The sequence below is a fragment of the Salvelinus alpinus genome, chromosome 4 (genome assembly GCF_045679555.1).
Source record: "Salvelinus alpinus chromosome 4, SLU_Salpinus.1, whole genome shotgun sequence".
NCBI classification, from domain to species: domain Eukaryota; kingdom Metazoa; phylum Chordata; class Actinopteri; order Salmoniformes; family Salmonidae; genus Salvelinus; species Salvelinus alpinus.
The window spans coordinates 44155364-44181275 of record NC_092089.1 but is presented as its reverse complement, the minus strand read 5'-3'; the positions used below and the strand labels follow the sequence as shown (position 1 = coordinate 44181275).

General features: G+C 42.0%; 1 protein-coding gene across 6 annotated transcripts; it reads right to left on the bottom strand.

Annotated features, from left to right (window-relative positions):
* Positions 1-569: 569 nt before the first annotated feature.
* LOC139573639 (pleckstrin homology domain-containing family F member 2-like) lies at positions 570-25162 on the bottom strand. Of its 6 annotated transcripts, none has more exons than XM_071397316.1 (2): positions 25023-25162; positions 570-4012 (listed from the first exon to the last, which is right to left on the bottom strand). In XM_071397316.1, the coding sequence occupies exon 2, from the start codon at positions 3999-4001 to the stop codon at positions 3255-3257; it is 747 nt and encodes a 248-aa protein (XP_071253417.1). In that variant the 5' UTR covers positions 4002-4012; positions 25023-25162; the 3' UTR covers positions 570-3254. The 6 variants fall into 6 exon arrangements, with proteins under 6 accessions (XP_071253417.1, XP_071253419.1, XP_071253418.1 ...); XM_071397318.1 differs by lacking the exon at positions 25023-25162 and adding an exon at positions 23400-23529; XM_071397317.1 differs by lacking the exon at positions 25023-25162 and adding an exon at positions 20058-20196.
* Positions 25163-25912: the final 750 nt, after the last annotated feature.

The window sequence follows — 25912 nt, the reverse complement described above, 5'->3', positions numbered from 1 at the left end:
TTGATAATTCATCAGAAACGGATGAATGTAAGATGTCGAACAGATAAATGAAAGGACAGCTATGAACATGGCATCTTCAGAATGAGTAAAATAGCATTCAGAAATGCTTGGTGCAGAGCCTGGCAGGATTCCTCAACATTGTGTAAGAACTGGTTACAGTTGCACAATGCGGAGACACAAGGAATTCTGCGATGCTCGGAATAGAAAGCAGTGGCTAATTAAATTCTACTACATAACTAAAAGTGACTTGATCACAAATGTTAAGATATGCATAAGGAAAACAAAATAAGTCTGAGAATTTTCTGGGCTTCCCATTGAGTCACTGGACAAACAGAGCTTGAAAACTGCACTGACAGAGCAGTTTGGCTGCTGGATTATGGCATGATTGTTACGAGCACTACAGGCCATGTGACTATCAGGCAGCCTATGAGGTCATGGGGCAGTCAGTTCTCAGCTCCCCGAGAAGACTGTCGCCACCACCTAGCAAGCTCCCTCTAAACACCATGGTAAATAGTCATTCCCCTCTGAAGCCATGAGGACTTTTTCCAACAAGCCAAAGAAGAGACAGATTTTAGGCAATATGGTATTTATATATTTCAATTCAGAGACAATTAGTATCCAATGATGATATGCTGTATTACATTCAGGTTTAAGCCCTTAAGACTTTGAAAACGAGAATTTAAATGGCAACAGAAAAAAAATATTCTTAAAGACAACAAAAAACACCACCCGAGAACAATGGAGAGAACTTAAATTCCATGAGACTTGAGGTTAACAAACCAAACCAGATAAGCAGGCAAAGAAAACAAACTCAAAAAAGTATGGTATGCGCCCTTTCAGAAATCTCACATTGTTCCCTCAGTTCTGTGTTCAGACATAATTTTTGCTTAACGGGTGTACAATGTTAATTCTCAGGTTGTGTAGGTACCCCTAGCTCACTCTCCTGAGGTGATGTCAGACAGGAAATCCAGTCCTGTCAGTCTATGGTCTCAGAGGCACTGTAGCTCTTGTTTACGACCTCTCTCTAGAGAAAGGGAGTAAAGTGCAGGTGTTGAATCCGGTCCATACATGAAGGTGAGACGAGCACAAGAGACCTGAAACAGCGGCATTTGTATAACTACATAGTATACTGTACAAAACAAACCCCAAACACTATACAAATATACAAAATCAACAGAAGTCATTTCAAAATATTCCTTAAGTGAGGTGAAAGATGAAAAAAAAGTGTTGATTAAGGAAACTACAGATTATGGTAGGATTTGCATTAATATAGATGTGCCCAATATCTGTTTGTTGTTTGAGTATGATGATAAACCTTCAATAGAGTGAGGGATGTAGTATTTTGAGCATCTGCTTCTGCAACAATACAACCTGATAATCAGAGACAATGGGGTAGGAGATTTGTCTCATGTCTTATTGCTTGCCAAAGAGATGGACTTTTATAGGGCTCTACAGTTACTTCTTAGAGAAGCTAAAAAAAAAAGAAAAAAAGGAAAGAAATGATCCCTTTTGTCAGTTCTGTCACTCAAATACACACATCTCAGGATAAACGTTCCATATTACACTGAAAGACTGCAAATTAGTTCAAGTCTTTGCCACCTGTGAGCCTGACTGCTTAGGTGTAAAAACAAGTTGCTTTAAAAAAGGAGAGAAAGGATTCCCATGGAAACACAGGAAGATAAACTATGCCCAGACTGAAAGTGATTGAATTAGATCTGTCTGTCCCAGAGTGTAAAACCTGAAATGGTTAGTGCATTTCCCATTCGCTTCACAGCGTGAAAAAGTGATGGTGGTTGCGGGTAGGTCATTATTAGTCCTCCAACAAGCCTTTCACATGTCAGTGTCAGCTGACACAGAATGGCCATACCTTATAGGGAAGCTCAGTTGGAAGAGGGACACGGGGGGGGGGCAGTCTTGGTTCCTCAGAGAAGTTGATGGTAGACACTTCCTGTAGAGTTCCTGTACGTTATGCAATGATTTCCCGTTCTCTGTTCAGGCAAGTTCAGTTCAGCTTTATTTTCTGACAGGTCAGGATACCCTGGAACTTTGAGGGCAGGTTAGGAAGCAGTCACATACTGAGGAGACCACAGTAAGACAATGGGCTGATTTCCTGATCATCACAGGTCAAGTTTCTGCTCTCACAGCACTCTAGAGGCACTCAGTGGAGACTCCAGCCAGAAACTTGCCAAATACCCTAGACGAACCAAAACCTAACACATAACTATCTCCAACACTGGACAGTACTCTATAAAGCTTCTCCCTACAGCCAATCAGCTTAGGGTTATACCGACAGAACACAGCCTCAAAACAGAAGTTACAGTAGTAGGGTCTACTCTGATGCAATATCTCATTAAAACAGGCCTGCCCAGACAACTCACTTAATCAGAAGGCACTGTGTGAAAATTAAGGTCTGTGTGAGGTACATTTTTGGGATGATTGAATATTTGCATTTCAAATACATGCTATTACAAGCTAAGCTGTGTAGAAAAACTCTTCAACTTCAAAACTGAACGTTGGCCACCACTGTATGCTAAGACATACACACCTAGAGGAGCTTCACCATACAATCATAAAGCTTTAGCTGATTTGTCATAAGCAAATAACTACAAAAGACAGATCAACAGATCAGGCTGTTTCTGTTTCTGGCTTTGATACTGTAATCCTTTGAGAGGTTAGTGAAGGAGGGGTTATTTAGGCTAGAAAATACTGAAGCAGCTACAAACCTAGAAAAAAAAGCACCTATAGGTATTTTACCTGAAATATTTAAATGGGTAGGTTGACCATGTGAAGTGTGACTGAATGCTAATCGCTTCTCCCTGCAGAAATATCCGCATTGAGGCATGTACCTCTTAAGGTTCATCTGTTAAAAAATAAAAAAGGGAAATGAAATCAAGAATATAATAGAAGAGGATGACATTAGCAGAGAGGACAATGAGAGGTGCTACATTACTCCTAGCATCATTCTCTCCTGTTGTGAGGTCCACTGTTTAATGGAGAACAAAGAGGATGACTGTGGAGCACGCCATACAGGAAGCAGCCATACTACAAATAGTGCGTGGGATATTTTTACCGAACTTACAATTCCCATCAGGCATTTCACTATATTATCGTTAAAAAGCATTTATTTCAGCTAGTAGAAAAAAATAACTTTTCTTCATAACACTGCTGTGCGAAGAAAAAATGATAATTATAAATGGAATATTGCTAATTGATTACTAAAAGGGGAAGATGGAAGGCTGTCAGGAGGGCCATTCTCAGTCACTGCTGTCCTCCTCATCTTCGTCGTCCGACACGTTGTTGTACTTTGACCCTGACCGGCTGTAGGAGTCCGAGCGTGGGTCTAAGCCCGTCCCCCCTCCTGCGGAGGCCAGCTGCAGGTAACAGAACTCACACACACGCACCGGCTTGCACGACTGGCTGGGCAGCAGGAATTTCTTGTCAGAGCACGGGCCACAAACCACATAGCCGCACTTGCGGCAATGATGGCGGCGGCTGAGGGGCGTGAACTTGATCTTCTGGCAGCGCATGCAGAGAGTGGCCTCTGAGTCAGGTATCCAGACGGCTGCGTGCTCGCCAGTCGGCGCTTTGCCGCTCTTCTCCAACAGGTCGCCCACGCACTTGCTGATGTGGCTCATCCACTCTGACTTCTCAGTAGCGGTGGCGGCGTAGACAGCGAAAGACTTGGTGGGTGTCTTGATGAGCCAGCCGTTCCGCAGGTCGCCCTCATCAGCCACCGTGTCGATGGTGACGCTCTCCAGCGGGATGATGTGCTGCTTGTTGTACTTCTTCTTCTGGATGACAATGTTGCCGTACACCAGGATGTCGTTGAACAGGAAGAACTGGCGCGCCTTGGGCTTCTTGCGACACAGCTTGGTGAGCACACCCTCACCGATGAGTACGCGGCCCGGTATGACCAGTGGCTGGCCCGCTGCGCCGAAGCAGCCCTCGACTACCTGGATCCGCTTGGAGTTGGCCTCGCTGTTCGCCAGCCGGTCCACCATCTTAGCTTCGCCTGGATCAAAAAGAGAGAGGAGGGAGAGAGAGAAAACTATTGTATTTTAATGTTTTGCAAATACCCCTTCAAAGCTGTGATACAAAGATTGAAAGTGGGAAAAAAAGTGTCATCCAACTAATTGTATTTTAAGAATATGAAAAGCGATATAGGAAATATGTCAGGCAATACAGACGAATTTCAATTGAGAACCTCTCAAAAATGTCCATGGACTAGGCCTGAAGTCTCATTCACTTAGCTGCTTTATTAACTTAAAAGATAAGCTCACTCAAAAAGGAGGATTTTTTATTGGACATCCTACTCCAAAATACATTAACATGTAATTATGTTATCTTCCTTTAAAACGCTTCTGAAAATCGAGGACAGTTTCATTTTCTCTCTTGATCTCAATGACACCACCAGACCATTCTATATTAACCCAAAAAGTAATCTTAGCTAACAATTATCACATACAGCTATTATTAAGGTTGGCTAAAAGATAGTTAGAGGACGCAACATTGTATTTGTCCCATTACGGCAACTGTGAGAGCATGGGTAGCGCCATTGATGCCATCTCCATTTTGAAGTAACAAAGTGAAAGGGTGCATACTGCCACCTGAAGTGTGCTGTTTGAACAGGTATACATTACTGCCACCTGCAGTAATGGAATGTTTTCACACAAGTATAATTCATTGGCTGATCCCTCCTGATGACCTGGATGGAATTATGTGATCCTTCCTTTACTCATGAGAATTCCCACCCTGCTAACTACTTCAAAATGGTGAAAGTCCTCAATAGCGCTGCCCATGCTAAAACGGGCTCTTGGGCTCTCAAATCCTCTCTCTCTATGGGTTGGCTACACTTCCAGGATTTCAAGTTACCTTGGAGGTTCTCGGGCGAGCTGCTGAAAATCTGAGGAAGATATGCAACTTGTTGTAACTTGTCACTCTGATCTTAAAAGTGCGTCTCGGCAGATATCTGTATTTTATTTGTATTTCTTTTTTCAGTGGCGGCACCGCTGCTAAATTAATATAGGGGAAACACTGCTTCAAGGAACACACACACAAACACACAGAGAAGCAAATGCTTAGTATTAATAACTCCCATCGTCCGCAAAAAAGAACCTGGACAACCATTTTAATGAAGGTTGATAGCTGCAGAATAATGGTGTCCACAGAAGATGGGTGTTAAAATCAGAAAGAGTTTAATATGGGTCTTTAAGGGATGGTTCACTGAAATTACTTAATTATGCCCTGTAAGCAGTCGATGGAGAAGGTATGACAATCCATACTTTGGTTTAGTTTGTCTGGCACGGTTTCCAAATGCTAACGTTTTAGCATTTTTGGCACAAATCCCATTCAAGTCATGGGACCGATAGCTTTTCCCCCCCACGCATCATATCCAAATCATCTGAAAGTATCTTGATTGTAAAGCTCAATAAAGTCACTTATTGATGCTATGAACATGAAGCACAAAAAATGCTAATATCAGTCCCATGACTTGGAAAATGTTGAAACAGAAACTAAACCAAAGCATGGATTGCTGTCATACCTTGTCTATAGACCGCTTACAGAGTAAGGAAACCAATATGTCATTTGGGTGAACTATCCCTTTAATGTACCAGTAGAGAATTGCACTGTGACATTATATTCTAACAGGTTGTGATGTACCAGTAGAGAATTGCACTGTGACATTATATTCTAACAGGTTGTGATGTACCAGTAGAGAATTGCACTGTGACATTATATTCTAACAGGTTGTGATGTACCAGTAGAGAATTGCACTGTGACATTATATAATAACAGGTTCTGACGTACCAGTAGAAAAACCAAGCTGCTCCTATCTAACTTTCCTAACGATGACAATCTCCGTTACTCGCTTGCCTCCTTAACCTCGCTCTCTGCCCAGAAGACACCATCTGTCTTTCCCAATCTAATTCCCTCACTCTCTCTATCCTTAGGGAAATCCATCTGCAGCTTCACAGAACCATGGCATGAAACCAGAAAGCCCCATTTGCCCAGGAACACTAAGGTAAACTGCCTAAATGACTACCGACCCATAGCATTCATGTCTGTAGCCATGAAGTGCTTTGAAAGGCTGGTCATGGCTCACATTAACACCATTATCCCAGAAACCATAGACCCACTCCAATTTGCATACCGCCTCAGATCCACAGATGATGCAATCTCTATTGCACTCCACAGTGCTCTTTCCCACCTGGACAAAAGGAACACCTACATGAGAATGCTATTCATTGTAGTGGAGCATGTTGAGAGCTTCAAGTTCCTTAATGTCCACATTACCAACAAACTTTCATGGTCCAAACACACCAAGACAGTCGTGAAGAGGGCACGACAAAGCCTATTCCCCCTCAGGAGACTGAAAAGATTTGGCATGAGTCCTCAGATCCTAAAAAAGTTATACAGCTGCACCATCGAGAGCATCCTGACGGGTTGCATCACTGCCTGGTATGTCAACTGCTCAGCCTCCGACCGCAAGGCACTACAGAGGGTAGTGCGTATGGCTCAGTACATCACCGAGGTCAAGCTTCCTGCAATCCAGGACCTCTATACCAGGCGGTGTCAGAGGAAGGCCCTAAAAATTGTCAAAGACTCCAGCTACCCTAGTCATAGATGTCCTCTCTGCTACCGCATGGCAAGCAGTACCAGAGCGCCAAGTCTAGGTCTAAAAGACTTCTTAACAGCTTCTACCCCCAAGCCATAAGACCCCTGAACATCTAGTCAAAAGTCTACCCCCCGCTACTCTATGGTTATTATCTATGCATAGTCACTTTAACTCTACCTACATGTACATATTACCTCAATTAACCTGTGCCTCCGCACATTGACTCTGTACCGGTACCCCCTGTATGTAGCCTCGCTACTGTTATTTTATACCTCTCTTTTTTTGTTGGTTAAGGGCTTGTAAATAAGCATTTCACTGTAAGGTCTACACCTGTTGTATTCGGCGCAAGTTACAAATAAAATACTACCCTCATCTCTCCCACTCTTTGGAGTGAATCCAAAACTAGCAAAGCAAACACAGAAGTTTATCTGCTTTGACCCAACTTCCAGCAAAGGCACTGAGCGGGAGCTTGTAATTGTACATTCATATAGGTCAAAGGTAATTGATGAGAAAGACGATGGGCTGTGTTTGCCCTGTGGGCCTGGGGATGGTACCCTGAAAAAGGGACAGACTTCAGTTGTTTGAACTGGTGATGCACATGCGTCTGATGCATACGATACTATAGGCACATTGAGTGATCAAAAATAATCTCAAATAAAGCCTACAGATTACATACACAAAGTCTACTCAACTAGGCCATCTCTTGATGTTGATACCAAGACAAATTCAAACTTAGGTACACACCTCTGGCAGATCTCTAATATGGAGTGGATCATAGCAACGCAATGCCACTCCAGGCCTGGCCCCACTGTTGCTGCTCTGGGATTGTGCTAATTAGCAGCAGAAGCTAACACTAACATAAGCACTGGGACCAGGCTACAGGCAGGGAGGGCACACAGGCTCACAGTTATCTGTGCATTAGCCACCTAGCCCAGAGAGCTAACACTATTGACGACAGGTGATATGGAGCCATGGAGTATAGGGCCTTGTGTGCCCCTGCCTGGAGTGGATATTGTTTAGAGACATATTAACCCTGTTAGTGAGGCCTCTCTGCCTACTGCCATGACGACAGGCTTCAGCTGCAGTCAAGAGGAAGATGAGATCTAGAGCCGGGCCTGAGAAAGAAAGGATTGTGTCAGGGAAATGAATCATAGGGAGTTAGGTTAAGAGGAAGATACAAGGCTGCTTGGTCTCTTCATTGGTACTTAATGCCCAATAGAAAGAGAGAAGGCCTAAACCTTTCAACACGTCTGATTACAACAGATGATCTTGATCACGTTACACTGTCAAAAAATGCTTCAATACTTTGCGGTGGTGAGGCTGCATGGAGGCATCGATTCAAACACCTACATGTAAATGGCAAAGGCATACGAAGACACTGACATTCAGCATTTAGGCGTGACGTTCTGCGCCCACCAGGTTAGGCGTGGTCGTTTTCATCTGAAGGGCCCAACATGTTGGGACAAAACCAACTGCCAATCCTGGTTGTGACCGTGTGAACTACTGTGACTCACCTCTGCTTTGCAAAGTTAAACACAGAGTAGAGGGAGGCCTATGCCATTTCAGAGAAAAGTGCTTCAGAGTGAGGCTAGATTTTGCATTAACTTTATACAGTAACAGGCCTAACGTGTCTTAGGCCTATAGTACATGTACTGCTTCAGTGGATTCAATAGATTTAGTTCCGAAGAAGCAGATTCCAGCTCTCACAGCTCTCATCCAAAATAACAGCAGAATGACCTCAGTCTCACTTTCACACCGCCTCCTCTTCAGTGTGACACGCAGTAAACAGATGGGGAAGACAGAAAAACATCTTATGTCCTTTCAGCTTAGCTCAGGTCATACACCACCTTCAGCTCAACGGGTCAACCAGTGCACTGCCTGAAAGAGTAAGCACATGCTGACTGAATTAATTTAGACCTTTTAATACTATGCATGTGCTTGTGCGTGCATGTACTTCTGCTGTCAAATAGGTTAGGGTACACAGGGTCCACTACCTAGTATCGAGTAATCTCGGAAATCCATAACTAAAATCCCACGCAATTGCATCAGATGCTTGATTAAGCTCTGGGGGCAGACTTGCTAGAAAAGATACTAGAACGAGGAGGGGAAGCAGAGCTGTAGCTCCACCCCCTCTCCTTGCAGGTTACAGGCAAGTTTATGGGCCAAATGTCCCCTCGCCTCTCTGAAATGTTAAAGATGTGCACACCTGTGAAATCGTGATTTGTCCAAATGATACGTGACAAAAGAAAATATGCACTGGAACAGGGTAATTAGTCATCGAATCAAACACATGCGTATGTCCACGAAATATTTAGTACTGTTATTAATAATGACAGATAAAAAAGACTTGATTTCAAGAGTAATATCAACAACAAAAAACAAAACATTTTGCAAAAGAACTACCAAGCCAAAACACATACAGGATAACGACCTCCTCACACAAATCTGGACTCCGGTCAGACACCACGCAACAGGTAGCAACAACAACACTTGGGAGTGTTTTAGTTGGTCATTTGCTGATTGGTCGCTCTTGTGCCTCTTGTCTCTGAGTGGACGTACAGGTTGCCAAGTTGACAGGTGGGAGAAGGTTGCCAGGTAGCAGAGGGTAGCAAGGTGGTGAATACACCTCTATCCCAGCACCAGGTTGACTATGGGCTTCCCCATCACCAGCTGGTCCTTTCAGAACCTCATAAGCTTTCCCTCCGCCATCAGTGACACCAGATCTCGGACAGGTTGGGAAAAAGGACAACCTTTTACAGCGCACTCCTCATAGTTTTGGATGCTGGAGTAACAGGACGAAAGACTTCATTTTGAATGACAGGGTTAGCTGACGCCGACACTTGTTGCTATTGCCTACCTCAGGTTACGGGAGAAGCAGGAGCTAAAGATAAACCCATGATTAATAGATTACGAGCTCTGTCCTCGCTCTTTCAGGTTTATTTTTCTAGCCATTTTGCCCAGAATCAGATTGAGATTGTGAAAATACACCCAACATTATGCAGACATGAAAATAGGACTACTTCAGAAAGTCAACACTCATGATGTTAGTTCTTCTTCTCCCCACAACATTTTCTATGTTAGGTTTATATGAGTTTGTGGGGAGGGCCCAATGAACACAGTTGCCACCCTACATCTTCCTGAGGCAACATGAAGGCCAATAATGCTAACATTTTCCATAGGCAGGAGGGCATCCAAGCTACACATGGTGTAATGGTCATTATAAACTAATGGTATAGGAGGAGACACTGCCAATAAACAGCAGCTTTAAAAAGGCCTGGCTCTCATAATGAATGGTTCTTTGCCCTTTCCTTCCTGTAACGTTGAACAGAAGAGGCACTGCATGCAAAACAGTCTTCTTTCAGTCTCAAATTGGGAGACAGTGCATCTAAAAATAATCCAAGGTTTCCCCAGATGGGTCGCCATTGCAAAACAATTGTCTTCATGAAGCAGATGGAGGGAGGCAGCAGGGGACATTGAACCTTTCTCCTCAGTGCTGGGCTCCAACATTACTTAGCCTAACTAACTAACTTTCAATACTCTTTGAGGACCACTGAGTCTGAAATATACCAGCCCACGTCTCATGAACTCTGGCAAGACAGAAGTGACTCAGATACCAAGAGAATGAAAGTGTCAAAATGAAGAAAAGGAGAAAGAGGACTTTGTATGCTCTAACCCAAACAGAAACCTCCAAAACAAGAAAATCGATTAAGATGGTTCGGTTGTTGACAAGGATGCTGCTGCTTTTGCATATGAGAGGTCAAAGACAGGCAGAAACTGCTTCGCCAATAGAAATCCCCGATCACACTAGTAGGCGACGTCATGGCAACGTTGGCTAGCTAAGCTCATGCGTAGAAACACGTCAGCGGGTCTAATGGTCGTCTGGTGCACAACTGCACATGTGCAGGCCGTCAAAGCAAAGGCACTCCTTCGATATAAAGTTGTTTTTGACGAAAATGAAAACGTTCGTTTGTCACTTTAACGAGGTTGGCGTAATAACACGTTTAACTACTTATTAAGACTTCTCAAACCCCAAACCCCGGCCTGCTTAGTCTATTTCGCAAACGTTCCTGGAAGCCTCACAATGTTGCGCCTCTGGGTTTAGAAACTCTTGTGGCGTCTCCTCCTACAGAGGAAGTAATTACCTTGCACACATTCATCTAAAGAGATGAGCATCAAGTTATTTTTACACCTTTCACCAAAACACGAATTCATGACCTTAAAGCAGAAACCAGCAGTTAAAACAATAACAAAGCGACCTCCTCACCAGTTTCAGTGAAAAGTTAAGGGATGGGGCTTGAGAAATGTAACCACTCTCAAATTCATAGAGCTATGGATGCAAGGATTCACCGTCCATGATGTTAAAATTATAGTTTTAACCATGTTTTAAGGCTATATAGGGTTTGCATTTACTTTGTTGACAAAGATTGGGAGTAAAACATGTTTATATTTGGGGTTATGATGCAGCACGACAGTTGAACTTAGGTCATAAGGCAGTTATAAATTATATTCTTCAAGACTCAAATGGGTACATATAATTAATTTACACTGAGTGTACAAAACATTAAGAACACCTGCTTTTTCCATGACAGACTGACCAGGTGAATCCAGTTGAAATCTATGATCCCTGATTGATGTCACTTCAAAATCTGTGTAGATGAAGGGGAAGAGATGGGTTAAAGGATTTTTATGCCTTCAGACAATTGAGACATGAATTGTGTATGTGCCATTCAGAGGGTGAATAGGCTAGACAAAAGTTTGAAGTGCCTTTGAACGGAGTATGGTAGTAGGTGTCAGGTGCACCGGTTTGTGTCACGAACTGCAACACAGCTGGGTTTTCCAATAGTTTCCTGTGTGTATCAAGAATGGTTCACCACCAAAAGGACATCTAGCCAACTTGACAACTGTGGAAAATATTGGTGTCAACACAGCATAGCATCCCTGCGGAACGCTTTCGACACCTTGTAGAATACATGCTCTGAGGGCAAAAAAAAAGTGGGGGGGTGCAACTCAATATTAGGAAGGTGTTCTTAATGTTTTGTACACTCAGTGTATAAGTCTCAAATGGATGTAGAAACTGCTGATTGCCCCTTTAATTGAAGGAAGCATTGCATTGGATGAAAGACGGAGGATAGCATAATTCAACCAGACAGGAAGAGAAGATCCCCCTCAAGCATTTCAGCTATTAAAGTGAAAGTATGACTGCCAAGCTCATGATTCACTACACCTTGGACCATGTAGCACAGGTTGTATGAGGATAAGCACACCCTCACTGTATATGTGACACATTTTACTTCACCACAACTAGCAGGTGTTTATGTAAGCTGACGTACAGTACAGTTATAGGCCTATGCCTCCTCACAGAATGAATGTCACCAGTGACCAGACACCTCCAAAAGAATTTGGGCTACTACTTCACTACACCCAACTCTCTGCTCTTCCTTCTCCTCCAATCCAAATCTCCTCTTATATCGTGCTGAGGTGATTCTACTCGCATCACTGCTTTTTGGTAACAGTAGTAGACTAAATTTCACAGAGTTGTTCCATTTGGTATCTAATTCTGCTCATTTTAAGGATGGCAGGAAGTCCAAGAACCACGAGCTGATGCCCACTCCACAGCCAGCCCCAATCACCAAGGGCAGAACTTACCAGACAGCCAGAAAAAATATGTTGAGTCCTTGGGACTGACAAGTACCATTGCACTGTAGTGTAGCACAGTACAACGAACTTTCAGTACTTTTTCAATAATAGAACATGAAAAACAGTTTGTTACTTTCGGTACTTCTGTCATTGTCAAATGTGCCTCACATCGTCTACTGATTGAGAGAGGATCAAGTATGTCTATCAGGGCAGCCGATGTCCCCTTATAACGGGAGAGCACCGTGCCTGCTCCACTTACTCTTTGCTAGCCTGGCCTGAGGAACCACTGCACTCATTAGCATTACAGGCTAGAACACTTGCAAGAAGATACCAGTAGCTTCTGAGTGGCACAGCGGTCTAAGGCACTGCATCTCAGTGCTAGAGGCATCACTACAGACCCTGGTTCAATTCCAGGCTGTATCACATCCAGCCGTGATTGGGAGTCCCATAGGGCGGCGCACAATTGGCCCAGCGTCGTCCGGGTTAGGGTTTGGCAGATCATCATTGTAAATAAGAATTTGTTCTTAACTGACTTGCCTAGTTTAATAAATACAAATTATAGGCCAACTTTCCTTGCTAGCTGAAGCAAATATCAATTCACTTCCCTAGTAACATGCTTCTGATAATATGTAAACGTTAAGGCAAAATATTGCTGATTGACACCAAAAACTTTACATTTTCATCGTCTCCCCCGATTCACATATCATCTTTTCTCTAGCCTCGAACTGACTGTGTGTGAATGAAGTCAAGGGTCTTAAGAGACTGCGCACACTTTTATACAAATAAAAAGCAGCAAATGTTGATCAGTATAATAAAATAAGTCAAATGTTTTTAATCTGTAGCCGCATGGAAATCAGCCAAAACAAGCTCAATAACTCATGGCATTAAATATGAATATTGAATATGCATTAACCTGTACCGTGGATAGGCCTAGGTTACATCTTGATTTACTCAGTCTATCAATAGACTAAAGCCCTCAAATTCAACTCTGGACCTTGAAGCCAGTTCCACTGCTTTTTCCCCCTCTAACCAGGGACTGATTTAGACCTGGGACACCAGGTGTGTGCAATTAATGATCAAGTAGAACAGAAAGCCAGCAGGCTCTGGACCTCGTAGGGTAAGAGCTGAATACCCCTGGGAATAGAGATTTACTAGGGATCTAAACACGCATTGGTCCCCGGTTCAAATGTTTAAGATATGACTACATCGGTTGGAGGGACCCCAAACCGACCGGTCAGAAGATCCATTAAAACGTTGATCATATGCTGTTACTTTCTTCTTAACTTCCGAAAATACCTCATCTTGTGACAACTGATGTCTCCTCTCCTTCAGTGTCGAGCATGTAACTGTGTTGATAATCATTGATCAACAAGTAATTTTGCATGCCGAACAACCAGAGCTGGGACAGTAAACCGAAAATGATCGACGCCGACCATACCAATCACTTATCGCAGGCATTTCGCTGATATCGTTCATTACGATAAGTAGCCTATTCTAGAGAAATGTGAGGTTTACCAATATAGGTGATCGCTAATGGAACAATTGATGGCTGCAACCATAAAACTAGTAGCTGTAGTTTAAAGTTAGAAAAATAACAACTTGTGCACATTCATGTTTGAACTGTATTGTTGTATTTATCACATCAATACAGGCAATTTATGTCATTATGGATTACCAACAACCCTAGGCAATATAAATAGATTAATCAAACTGTGTACACTGCGTCCCGCGAGGCCACACGTCGCCTCCCGCATTCAAATGTTTGTAAAATGGCTTGTGCAATATTAGGCTTTATTAGTTGATTGTCAACCAATGTAATTTGCTAGGTTATTGTTATCAAATGCGCTGTTGAAAATTGTGTTTTACCGGAATAAAGTAGCCTAAGCTACCACCAGAGATAGTCAGCAGGTTGGCTATAGCCAGATGAGTTATAGCCAACCTGCTGCCTATAGCCAACCTGCTGCCTATAGCCAACCTGCTGATTGGGGCTTAGGGTACATTAGATTTGATTTTGATTGTTCAGGTTCACCATCAGCAACAGTTTTGATAGTTTTCTTTAAACAAAATCAGTGTATATGGTCATTTTTAGATATGATATTATAAACTTTATCCTGTATAAGCGATGTTTGCAATAGTTTTTGCTACCCGCACTGCATGGGCAAAGTGGGGGGAGATATATATAGATTTTAAGTTATCAAAAAAGGTCTAAATCATTCAATTGAGACAGGGCTGAAATCCAAAGTTGTGCTATATATTCATTGGCTATGTCATAGCTAATTTGTAACGATGAATATTGATACATTACTAGGTCAAACACTTTGAATTTGCAAAAATGCCAAATTAATTAGTGGGTGATGGGGATTTCAGATCTAAAGTTTAGGGACAAAAAGCAAACATTATCCCCATTTTTATCCCCATTGGGGTGGTAGATGCCGAGTCATCCTTATGGCTCAGCTCAGGTGCCGACATAAACCATAGACACAGTGAAAGGTCAGCTCAGACAGATTCAGCTTAAAGGCGCCCAGCTCAAACTCCATTAGCTGCAGATTAGAATGGAAAACAAATGTGCTTATATAACAAATGTTAGTGAATCGTATCGTTCCTCTAATCAAACCAAATCGCTCCGAATCATTTAAAACCCCAAAAGTTGCACATCCCTAAGATTTACCATTCAAATAAATGATTACCTTTAGGTAGTTAGTTATTTTTAACCAAAACTCAAATTGTAATGCAATGATATTGATCTCAAAAGATCTGTCTGGTTCAAGTGACATTATGTGACTTTGGCTGATACGCCTTCTTTATTTGTTGTGGTATCGAGTATCGAAGTCAAAAAATGCTGGTATCGTGACAACACTACCGCACTGTGTTATCATCAGCTTACAACAAACAACTTCAGCCTTGCAGAGGACACTCCTGGCTTACCATGAGCACAGCATGTCTACACAGAGGATTACATGATCTCAATATGAGATAAGGGGGTTGTAAATATGTTGTGTCAAGTGGCCGTTTATGTGATATCTAAACAGGTGTGCAGTGCAGCCACATTGACCTGTTGAATAGGACAGGGTTAAGTTAAAGTCAAACCCCTCACTGCAAATATAGGGAGGGTTGGTGACCTTTCAAAACAAGCCATTGGACCTAATAGCCTCTGATGATATAGTGGCATGATGGCATTCTCACTTCACATTTAGGGTACTACAGTCGATATGGTACCCTTTCCCAGATCTGTGCCTCGACTCAATCCTGTCTCGGAGCTCTACGGACAATTTCTTCGACCTTGGTTTTTGCTCTGACATGCACTGTCAACTGTGGGACCTTGTATAGACAGGTGTGTGCACGCCTTCCCAAATCATGTCCAATTAATTGAATTTACCACAGGTAGACTCCAATCATGTTGTATAAACATCTCAAGAATGATCAATGGAAACAGGATGCACCTGAGCTCAATTTTGAGTCTCATTGCAAAGGGTGTCAATACTTATGTAAATAAGATTTGTTTTCTATTTTTAAAACATTTCCAAAAATTACTTAAAACCTGTTTCGCTGTCATTAAGATTGCTGAGTAAAAATGTACATAATCCATTTTAGAATAAGGCTGTAACTTAACAAAATGTGGAGAAGGGGTCTGAATAGTTTCTGAATGCACTGTATTTGTGAAATCCCAATAGAGAACGCCAACTAAATGCTAAAAAGCGCATTGTAAACATTTTGTACAGTTTCTGACCTAAAAAAGTAACTCAAAAATACTACTCACTCATTTTTCTGCACGCACAAAACTAATATTTGCCAGCAAGGCTCTTGATCCAGGACGATATTCTCTGCTGTTACCAAGCGAATGCTTGATTTAGGAATAAGCTAACCACTTAGCTAACTAGCTACTAAATTTGCACACCAAATGCACAACTGCAGACATTTAGCACATTTTAGATTTAACATACGTTATAAAATATATCTAGCTGGCAAACATTTAGTTGTGAATTCAATACTGTAATTAGATACCCTGGCGCATGCTGCACAACAGTGAGTGACTCACAAAGCTCCGGTCTCTCGTCGTTTTCTTGTAAACAAACACCATGTGACACGTGACTGGGGACTACCGTAAACTTCATAAGAATGTGACAGACGAACTGAAGAACGCAATGTTCTTTATCTCCTATAGTATTGCACAAGTTGACTGCAGGTATTTACTTAAAAAGTTTCTACAAATATTCAAATGTATGCCGTGGCTTTTCCAAATACGCCGGTATATACTGCCCAAGCCCAATTCATGACATGCACAATTGCTTGGGACTGTTGTGAATGTGCTCTCTAAACCAGAGCAAGAGGGCAGTCTAACCAAAGCATGTCCAATGCACTGTATTTACAGAATACCCTTATCAATCCAATAGCAACAAGGTTTAATTTGAATTTCAGCTAACCTTTGTTATGGGACCTCTACCTTCAGGTGAAGGTGTGGAGTGGGACATTCCACTGTGTAAATTATTACAGTGAAGCCACCTGTAGATAGGCTAGATTATAACCTTGCGCAGATGAGAGCAAAAAAAAAAAAAGGACAATAAGCATTGGTTCTCGAGGGACAAAAAAATATATATACTCTTAAAATGGCAAATAATTATTCAGCTACTACTCTCTACTGAGAACCTTGGAGGGAAAGCTTTAGTCATTGCCATAACTTGCTGACTCAGAAGCTAGTAAAAAAAAAAGCATTACGCAGAAAGGATGTTAACTTTGACTAGAGGAGGGGAAGCCATCCCCCAGTGTTGTGGGGCTAGGCTATATAAAACCTCTGAATCAATTTATGGAGCAGGCAATGGACCAAATCATTGAAAAATTGACTAAGTGACTGACTCAAATGAACTTGGCAAAAACCATTGAGGTCACCACCCATTGACTTCAGCTGCTGCTCAGGCCAAAAGTTGACACGCTATATACAGTTGAAGTCAGAAGTTTACATACACCTTAGCCAAATACATTTAAACTCAGTTTCACAATTCCTGACATTTAATCCTAGTAAAAATGCCCTGTCTTAGGTCCGTTAGGATCACCACTTTATTTTAAGAATGTGAAATGTCAGAATAATAGTAGAGAAAATTATTTCAGCTTTTATTTATTTCATCACATCACATATACACTCAATTAGTATTTGGTAGCATTGCCTTTAAATTGTTTAACTTGGGTTAAACGTTTTGGGTAGCCTTCCACAAGCTTCACACAATAAGTTGGGTGAATTTTGGCCCATTCCTCCTGACAGAGCTGGTGTAACCGAGTCAGGTTTGTAGGCCTCCTTGCTCGCACACACTTTTTCAGTTCTGCCCACAAATTTTCTATGGGATTGAGGTCAGGGCTTTGTGATGGTCACTCCAATACCTTGACTTTGTTGTCCTTAAGCCATTTTGCCACAACTTTGGAAGTATGCTTGGGGTCATTGTCCATTTGGAAGACCCATTTGCAACCAAGCTTCAACTTCCTGACTGATGTCTTGAGATGTTGCTTCAATATATCTACATAAATGTTCCCTTCCTCATGATGCCTTCTATTTTGTGAAGTGCACCAGTCCCTCCTGCAGCAAAGCACCCCACAACATGATGCTGCCACCCCTGTGCTTCATGGTTGGGATGGTGTTCTTCGGCTTGCGAGCATCCCCCTTTTTCCTCCAAATATAACGATGGTCATTATGGCCAAACAGTTCTATTTTTGTTTCATCAGACCAGAGGACATTTCTCCAAAAAGTACGATCTTTGTCCCCATGTGCAGTTGCAAACCGTAGTCTGGCTTTTTAATGGCGGTTTTGGAGCAGTGGCTTCTTCCTTGCTGAGCGCCCATTCAGGTTATGTCGATATAGGACTGGTTTTACTGTGTACTGTATATAGATACTTTTGTACCCGTTTCCTCCAGCATCTTCACAAGGTCCTTTCTGTTGTTCTGGGATTAATTTGCACTTTTCGCACCAAAGTACATTCATCTCTAGGAGACAGAATGCGTCTCCTTCCTGAATGATATGACGGCTGTGCAGTCCCATGGTGTTTATACTTGCGTACTATTGTTTGTACAGATGAACGTGGTACCTTCAGGTGTTTGGATATTGCTCAAAGGATGAACCAGACATGTGGAGGTCTACAATGTTTTTCTGAGGTCTTGGCTGATTTCTTTTGATTTTCCCATGATGTCAAGCAAACTGGAAACACTTATCTCCCTCACTAGCTTTAAGCACCAGCTGTCAGAGCAGCTCATAGATTACTGCACCTGTACATAGCCCATCTATAATTTAGCCCAAACAACTACCTCTTTACCTACTGTATTTATTTATTTATTTTGCTCCTTTGCACCCCATTATTTCTGTCTCTACTTTGCGCTTTCTTCCACTGCAAACCAACCATTCCAGTGTTTTTATTTTTTATTTTACTTGCTGTGTTGTATTTACTTCGCCACCATGGCCTTTTTTATATTTGTATTTATTTATACATATATTTGTTTGCCTTCACCTCCCTTATCTCACCTCACTTGCTCACATTGTATATAGACTTATTTTTTTCACTGTATTATTGACTATATGTTTGTTTTACTCCATGTGTAACTATGTGTTGTTGTATGTGCCGAACTGCTTTGCTTTATCTTGGCCAGGTCGCAATTGTAAATGAGAACGTGTTCTCAATTTGCCTACCTGGTTAAATAAAGGTTAAATTAAAAAAATTAAAAAAAATAAAAAAAATAAAAGAGGCACAGAGTTTGAAGGTAGGCCTTGAAATACATCCACAGGTACACCTCCAATTGACTCAAATGATGTCAATTAGCCTATCAGAAGCTTCTAAAGCCATGACATAATTCTGGAATTTTCCAAGCTGTTTAAAGGCACAGTCAACTTAGTGTATGTAAACTTCTGACCCACTAGAATTGTGATACAGTGAACTATAAGTGAAATAATCTGTCTGTAAACAATTGTTGGAAAAATTACTTGTGTCATGCACAAAGTAGATGTCCTAACCAACTTGCCAAAACTATAGTTTAACAAGAAATTTGTGGAATGGTTGAAAAGCGAGTTTTAATGACTCCAACCAAAGTGTATGTATACTTCCGACTTCAACTGTATGATCCAAGTACCTTTTTGTCTCACCATTATTTTTTAGGCTAGGCCTATAGGCTGACAACAGAATTTCCACCACTACAATTTGTTGAGCGTGGGAGCTTTAGTAAGTCTAAATCACCATGGAGATCAAGAGTCCGACTGACACGCCTCTTTCCGACCGAGTTGTAGTAGAGGTCAAAAGGCACTGTGTCATGTGGTTGATCCTTAAGCTCTCTGCTTCTATGTGGAGAAGTTGTTGTTACTCATACCACTCACTCAGAAAGCTATGATCGCTCCCTCAGCAGCAGGCAACAGCATTCACTACAGATTGATGTTTAACGTGAAAAAAGGGTAGCTGAGCTCCATATGGGGTTTGAGTATTAACACATGCTATTTTCTGATGACATGTGAATTGGCTGCTCTTCCAAACTCTTTCCAGGTTTTTGGTAGCGCTCGTTAAGCTCAACCATAGGAACAGAACCAGCGAGAGTGAGGAGTTTGGCTACACAGGAATGCACCATAACAACATCTGTTACACTCGTTCAGATGTGCTCATTCGCTCATCATATTCACTTCTGGGACATTTTAATACAAAAGGTAGCAGAGAACGGTAAAAAAGTTGAGTGGTATGTCTTGGAGTTAGCCACTTTGAATAAAACTGTCTTCTAATAGTAATAAAAAAACTAGGCTACTCATGGCCCATCTTGCTAACTGTTTGCTTACCTCCCATTTGCTTACCTCCCAAGTTCTAACAAGTGAAATCCTCTCACAGAAGTGAAGCTCTCAAGTGAAATCCTCTCACAGAGACATACAAAGACAATAAATCAGAAGTAAAAGGCATTGCAAAAGTGAGTCTGAATTGTGCCTTTTCAAAAACACCAGGTGGGAGGCAGGCACAACAAATGCAGAAGTGAAACGCTTACATAATGTGAAGAACCCTCCTGTTGGGACAGGAAACTATTTACCAATACATTATAGGCCTTTCTGTGACAGAACTACTTCCCGGTGAGAAAGATGAGCACAATTGACATACACTACACTGCACCAATCACTTTAGCAAGCTAAACAATATTTGTGAGCTGCTAAAGCGACTGCAACCTATTTGTTTCAGAGTGGGAAGTATTCTAGTGTATTTAATCTGCATCCATTTATAAACAGTGTCATATTGGATTAAATTGGATTACAGGAACCAGAGCAACATTCTGTACCAGTGTGGCAGAGCAGCTAGTTGCCTGAGGCTGGGAGGAGTCCTCCCGGGCAAGTCGATTGCATTTAGCCTCACCTAGGCCTAGCTCGTAGAAAACTTATTTAACACTGTTAAGCTAAAAAAAACAAGGGAGAAAACCGCTGTCAAAAGACTACTTGTAGGTGCTTCTTTGCAGATGCACATTTCATGCTTTGCCTCTGACCATGTGAAACTACGAGGGGAAAAATATGACAGCACCTGTATTCAATAGGCAATAGCCTATTGACACACTTGCACAACCTTGTCCTTTTGCTACTCTACAGTAAAGTGAGCAGTATCAGGCACTGGGTAGTCGTGTGTGTGTAAAAGCAACAGCTAGATTGCTCGATACCTCTAATTTGAACATAATTGTACAACGCTGATGCTCTGACCAGGTTAAAAACTATTGTCTTAATCACAATTTCTTAATCGTGGTCGTAGTGACTGAAAGAGTTGCATATTTTAGCCTTAGCACTACACACCAGATTCAAATCCTCAAGGCTTGATGAGTTAATCATTTGATTCAGATGTGTAGTGCTAAAGCAAAAATATGCCATAAGCAGACGCATTTAGCCAAAGCGACTTGCAGTACGCATGCATACATTTACGTAAGGTTGGTCCCGGGAATCGAACCCACTATTCTGCCGTTGGAGGTGCCATGCTCTAAAAACTGAGCAAGAAAAAAAACTAAAAAGGTGCATCCCTTTGGCTCCTCAGGACAAGGATAAAGTACATTTAATGATACCTGAGCCGTCATTGTGATGGTGTTCTGCATTCAAGTTTCTACAAGTTTAAAATGGTGATTGTTATTTGTCATGATAGCTAGTTGGGTAGCTAGCTAAGTGAGTTGAATCTATTTATGGCCATTGTAAGCTCTCTAGCTACTTAAGCACTGGATGTGGTGATAAACAACAAAACACCTAGCTATCTAAATTCAGTCTAATTCACTAGCCCAATAATGGACTAAAGGAGCCTAGCGTTAATCTCTATTGCATTCCACAGTGCCCTCTGCCACCTGGACAAGAGGAACACCTATGTGAGAACGCTGTTTATTGACTAAAGCTTAGCGTTCCAACACCATAGTGCCCTCCAAGCTCATCACTGAGCTCAGGACCCTGGGACCGAACACATCCCTCTGGATCCTGGACTTCCTGGCGGGCCGACCCCAGGTGGTGAGTATAGGCAATAACACATCCACCACGCTGGCCTTCAACACGGGGGCCCCTCGGGGGTGTGTGCTTAGTCCCCTCCTGTAGCCACACACAACACCATCATTAAGTTTACTGACGACAACGGTGGCAGGCCTGATCAGACACCCCTTAGGCTCCTCAGGACACAGTGGTAGGCAGTGTGGTGCCAGGACAACAACCTCTCCCTAAAAGTCAGCAAGACAAAGTAGCTGATCGTGGACTACAGGAAATGGAGGGCCGACGGTGGAGCCGGTCGAGAGCTTCAAGTTCCTCTGTGTCCACATCACTAAGGAATTATCATGGTCCAAACAGTCGTGAAGAAGGCACGACCACGCCTCGTCCCCCTCAGGAGGCTGAAAAGATTTGGCATTAGGTCCATGATGATACCAGTACCGCAAAACTCGTTAGTGTTGTGGCAAGGAAACCAAACACAAAGCAGACTCAACTTCTTTAGGAAAACAGACCTAATGTTGGAAAAAAACAGTCATCCAGAGCCACATTTATTTATACTGAACCAAAATATAAACACAACATGTAAAGTGTTGTTCCCATGTTCCATGAGCTGAAATAAAAAGATCCCAGGACCTCCACGTCCGGCTTCTTCCACGACGAGATCGTCTGAGACCCGGACAGCTGATGAAACTGAGGAGTATTTCTGACTGTAATAAATCCCTTTGAGGGAAAAACACATTCTGAATGGCTGCGCCCCTGCCCAGTCACATGAAATCCATAGATTAGGGCCTAATGATTTTATTTCAATTAACTGATTTCTTTATATCAACTGTAACTCAGTAAAATCATTGCATATTGCATTTATATTTTTGTTCAGTATATTTTCCAAGATATAGCACACAATATTTGATGTACAAATAGTTTGGTTTGCTTCGCGTTTTCATTTTTGACATTGAAAAAGTATTGTGGTACTGGTATCGCCACAGCCCTATTTGGCATGGGCCCTCAGAGTTCTACAGCTGCACCATTGAAAAGATCTTGAATGGTTGCACCACTTGGTATGGCACCTGGTTGGCATCCAAGTGCAAGGTGTTAATGGTAGTACGTACGGCCCAGTACATCACTGGGGACAAGCTCCCTGCCATCCAGGACCTCTGTACCAGGCAGTGTCAGCGGAAGTCCCTAAAACATTGTCAAAGACTCCAGCCACCCAGGTCATAGACTGTTCGCTCTGCTACTGCACAGCAAGCAGGACCGATGCACCAAGTCTGGAACCAAAAGGACCCTGAACTGCTTCTACCCCCAAGCCATAAGACTGCTAAATAGTTAACCAAATGGCTACCCGGACTATCTGCATTGGCCCTTTTTGCACCAACTCTTTTGACTCATATACGCTGCTGCTACTGTTAATTATCTATCCAGTTGTATAGTAAATTTACACATACCTATATGTACACATCTACCTCAATTACCTCGTACCCCTGCACATCGACTCGGTACCCCATGTATATAGCTTAGTTATCATTACTCATTATGTATTTATTCCTCGTGTTACAATTTTTCAATTATTTATCAATTTCTCTCTCTGCATTGTTGGGAAGGGCCCTTAAGAAAGCATTGATTCTATTGCAATACGGTTCTAGAAACAGAAATCCCTCTACTTACATCTCACAACAACAACAAAAAATTCACAAATTAAAAATACACACTTACTGTACAATGTTTTAACCGGTTAACACAGTTACACCCGACAGTATTTTTCAGTGACAAGATGTTTGTTACACACAGGTGTCAGTGATGCAGATAGCTAATTAGCACAGGATGTTAGTCCACTCTGTCTTCCATAAACTAGTGATGTTACATTTAATACCGGTGCGCGGAGGCAATCGCTAAACAGTTTATTTTGAAGCAGTGTGCAGATGCTTTATCAAAGGCACGTGATCAATGACGTCCGAAGCTTCTTTTCATCTAACAAATTATTATTTGTATTTAACTAGGCAAGTCAGTTAAGAACAAATTCTTATTTACAATGACGGTCTACCGGGGAACAGTGGCTTAACTGCCTTGTTCAGGGGCAGAACGACAGATTTTTACCTTGTCAGCTCAGGGATTGACCAAGCAACCTTTTGGTTACTGGCCCAACGCTCTAACCATTAGGCTACCTGGCGCCAAACACCTGATTGTTTTGGGAGAAGACACAAAGGCTACACTGTGCACGTACTATAGTGTGTGGGATGTCATCTATAATAATTTGGCTGTGCTAAATTGTTTTGACTACCAGGTGCCACTAGTGTACACAGTGTCGATCAAAGCCTCGAGTAATGAACCTATTTGACACAATTGGCTGGAAATGTGCAACGCTTCTGGAAGCTTTGTTTCCCCATCACTACTGAAAACAAGCGGTGTAACATGGAAATATGTCTCTGTGGGAACCATAACCCTATAAAAGGTGTGTGTAATTTAACCTTTGTAGAAAATTATTTCTCTATGATATGCAGTGGTGTTCAGTATTGAAGTAAAAAATACTTTAAAGTACTACGTTAGTTTTTGGGGGTATCTGTACTTTACGGTTTATATTTTTGACAACTTTTACTAAACTACATTCCTGAATAACATGTACCTTTTACTCCATACATGTTCCCTGACAACCAAAAGTACTCGTTACACTGACAAGAAAATGGTCCAATTGACACATTTATCAAGAGAACATCCCTATTCATCCCTACTGTCTCTGAACTGATATTTTGGCAATTCCAATTACTTTTGATAGCTACTTAAGTATATTTAAAACCAAATACTTTGACTTTTACTCAAGTAGCATTTTACTGGGTGACTCATTTTAATTGACTCATTTTCTATTAAGGTATATTTACGTTTACTCAAGTATGACAATTGAGTACTTTTTCCCACCTGCTGATATGAAAGATACGTTCCTTATGTTTTCAAAACCCTACCGCAAACGATGCGTTAACGTTTTAGAACAAGGGTCGGGGCTCTTAAACAAAACACCCTCAGTCAGACGATACTATCGTCAATGGGCGCTAAAGAAGGTAGTTAGCTAACGACGTCTATGGTGTACTGGTTAACTAGCTAACATAGTATCGCTAGATCAACTTAGTTAGTTGCTAGCTACGCCCATTAGCCACAATGTTAATGCAAAGGCTAGCTAAATCCTCCATTCGGTCCCGTTTCCAACTTACTAGCTAACTTAGCTGCTGTGGTGTTAGCGCAGTGCAGTGGACAAGTGGTGAGTTAACGTTAGCTAGCTACAGTAGCTGTGACTATGGCTAAGAATATAACACAAATAGTGAGATATCATTCCAACAAAGCACATACCCGACTTTAACTTCGGCCAGCAATTTACAAGTAACTTGTAGCTTCGTTTTAATGAAATTCCACACTTGTCAGTCGCCCTCTACCTTGCTGTCCGCGGGTAGCGGCTCACTCGTTGCCTTGAAAGTAATACCAATATGGCTACAGGGAGTAGTGGCGTCACTTGACTTGTTCAAAAAATATGGGAGTGTGTGCTGGACTGGGACGTGCAGTCATAAACAGGACGGGTCGGGGATATTGTGGCTCACTGGTGTACAATGGTTTTTGGTCTTTATTTTTCTTATCCATCATTTGTTTCAGGATTGGTCAACAGGCCCTGTTGTGAAGTAGGCAGGGTACTCCACTAGTAAACTGGGATCCAACAATAGTAGAGAAGATAACTGCATGGACTCCCTACTGAGTAAATACTTATGTCATGTTCCACTGCTTAGATGTTTCTGACTCCTGACAGATCTTACAATGCATGATAGGTATTTATCAGCTAACCACATATAGGTTGTGTTCCCCTGCTCATATGTTGCACGCATCAACCAATAGTTGCGTGTCACTTCATTGACTGACAGATTGCTATAACATATAATGTGGTTGGCTAATACTTAAAATACACTATATATACATAAGTATGTGGACCCCCCTTCAAATTACTGGATTCGGCTATTTCAGCCACACCTGTTGCTGACAGGTGTATAACGTCGAGCATACAGCCATTCAATCTACATAGACAAACATTGGCAGTAGAATGGCTTTACTAAAGAGCTCAGTGACTTTAAACGTGGCACTGTCATAGAATGTCACCTTTCCAACAAGCCAGTTCGTCAAATTTCTGCCCTGCTAGAGCTGCCCCGGTCAACTGTAAGTGATGGTATTGCGAGATAGAAATGTCTAGGAGCAAC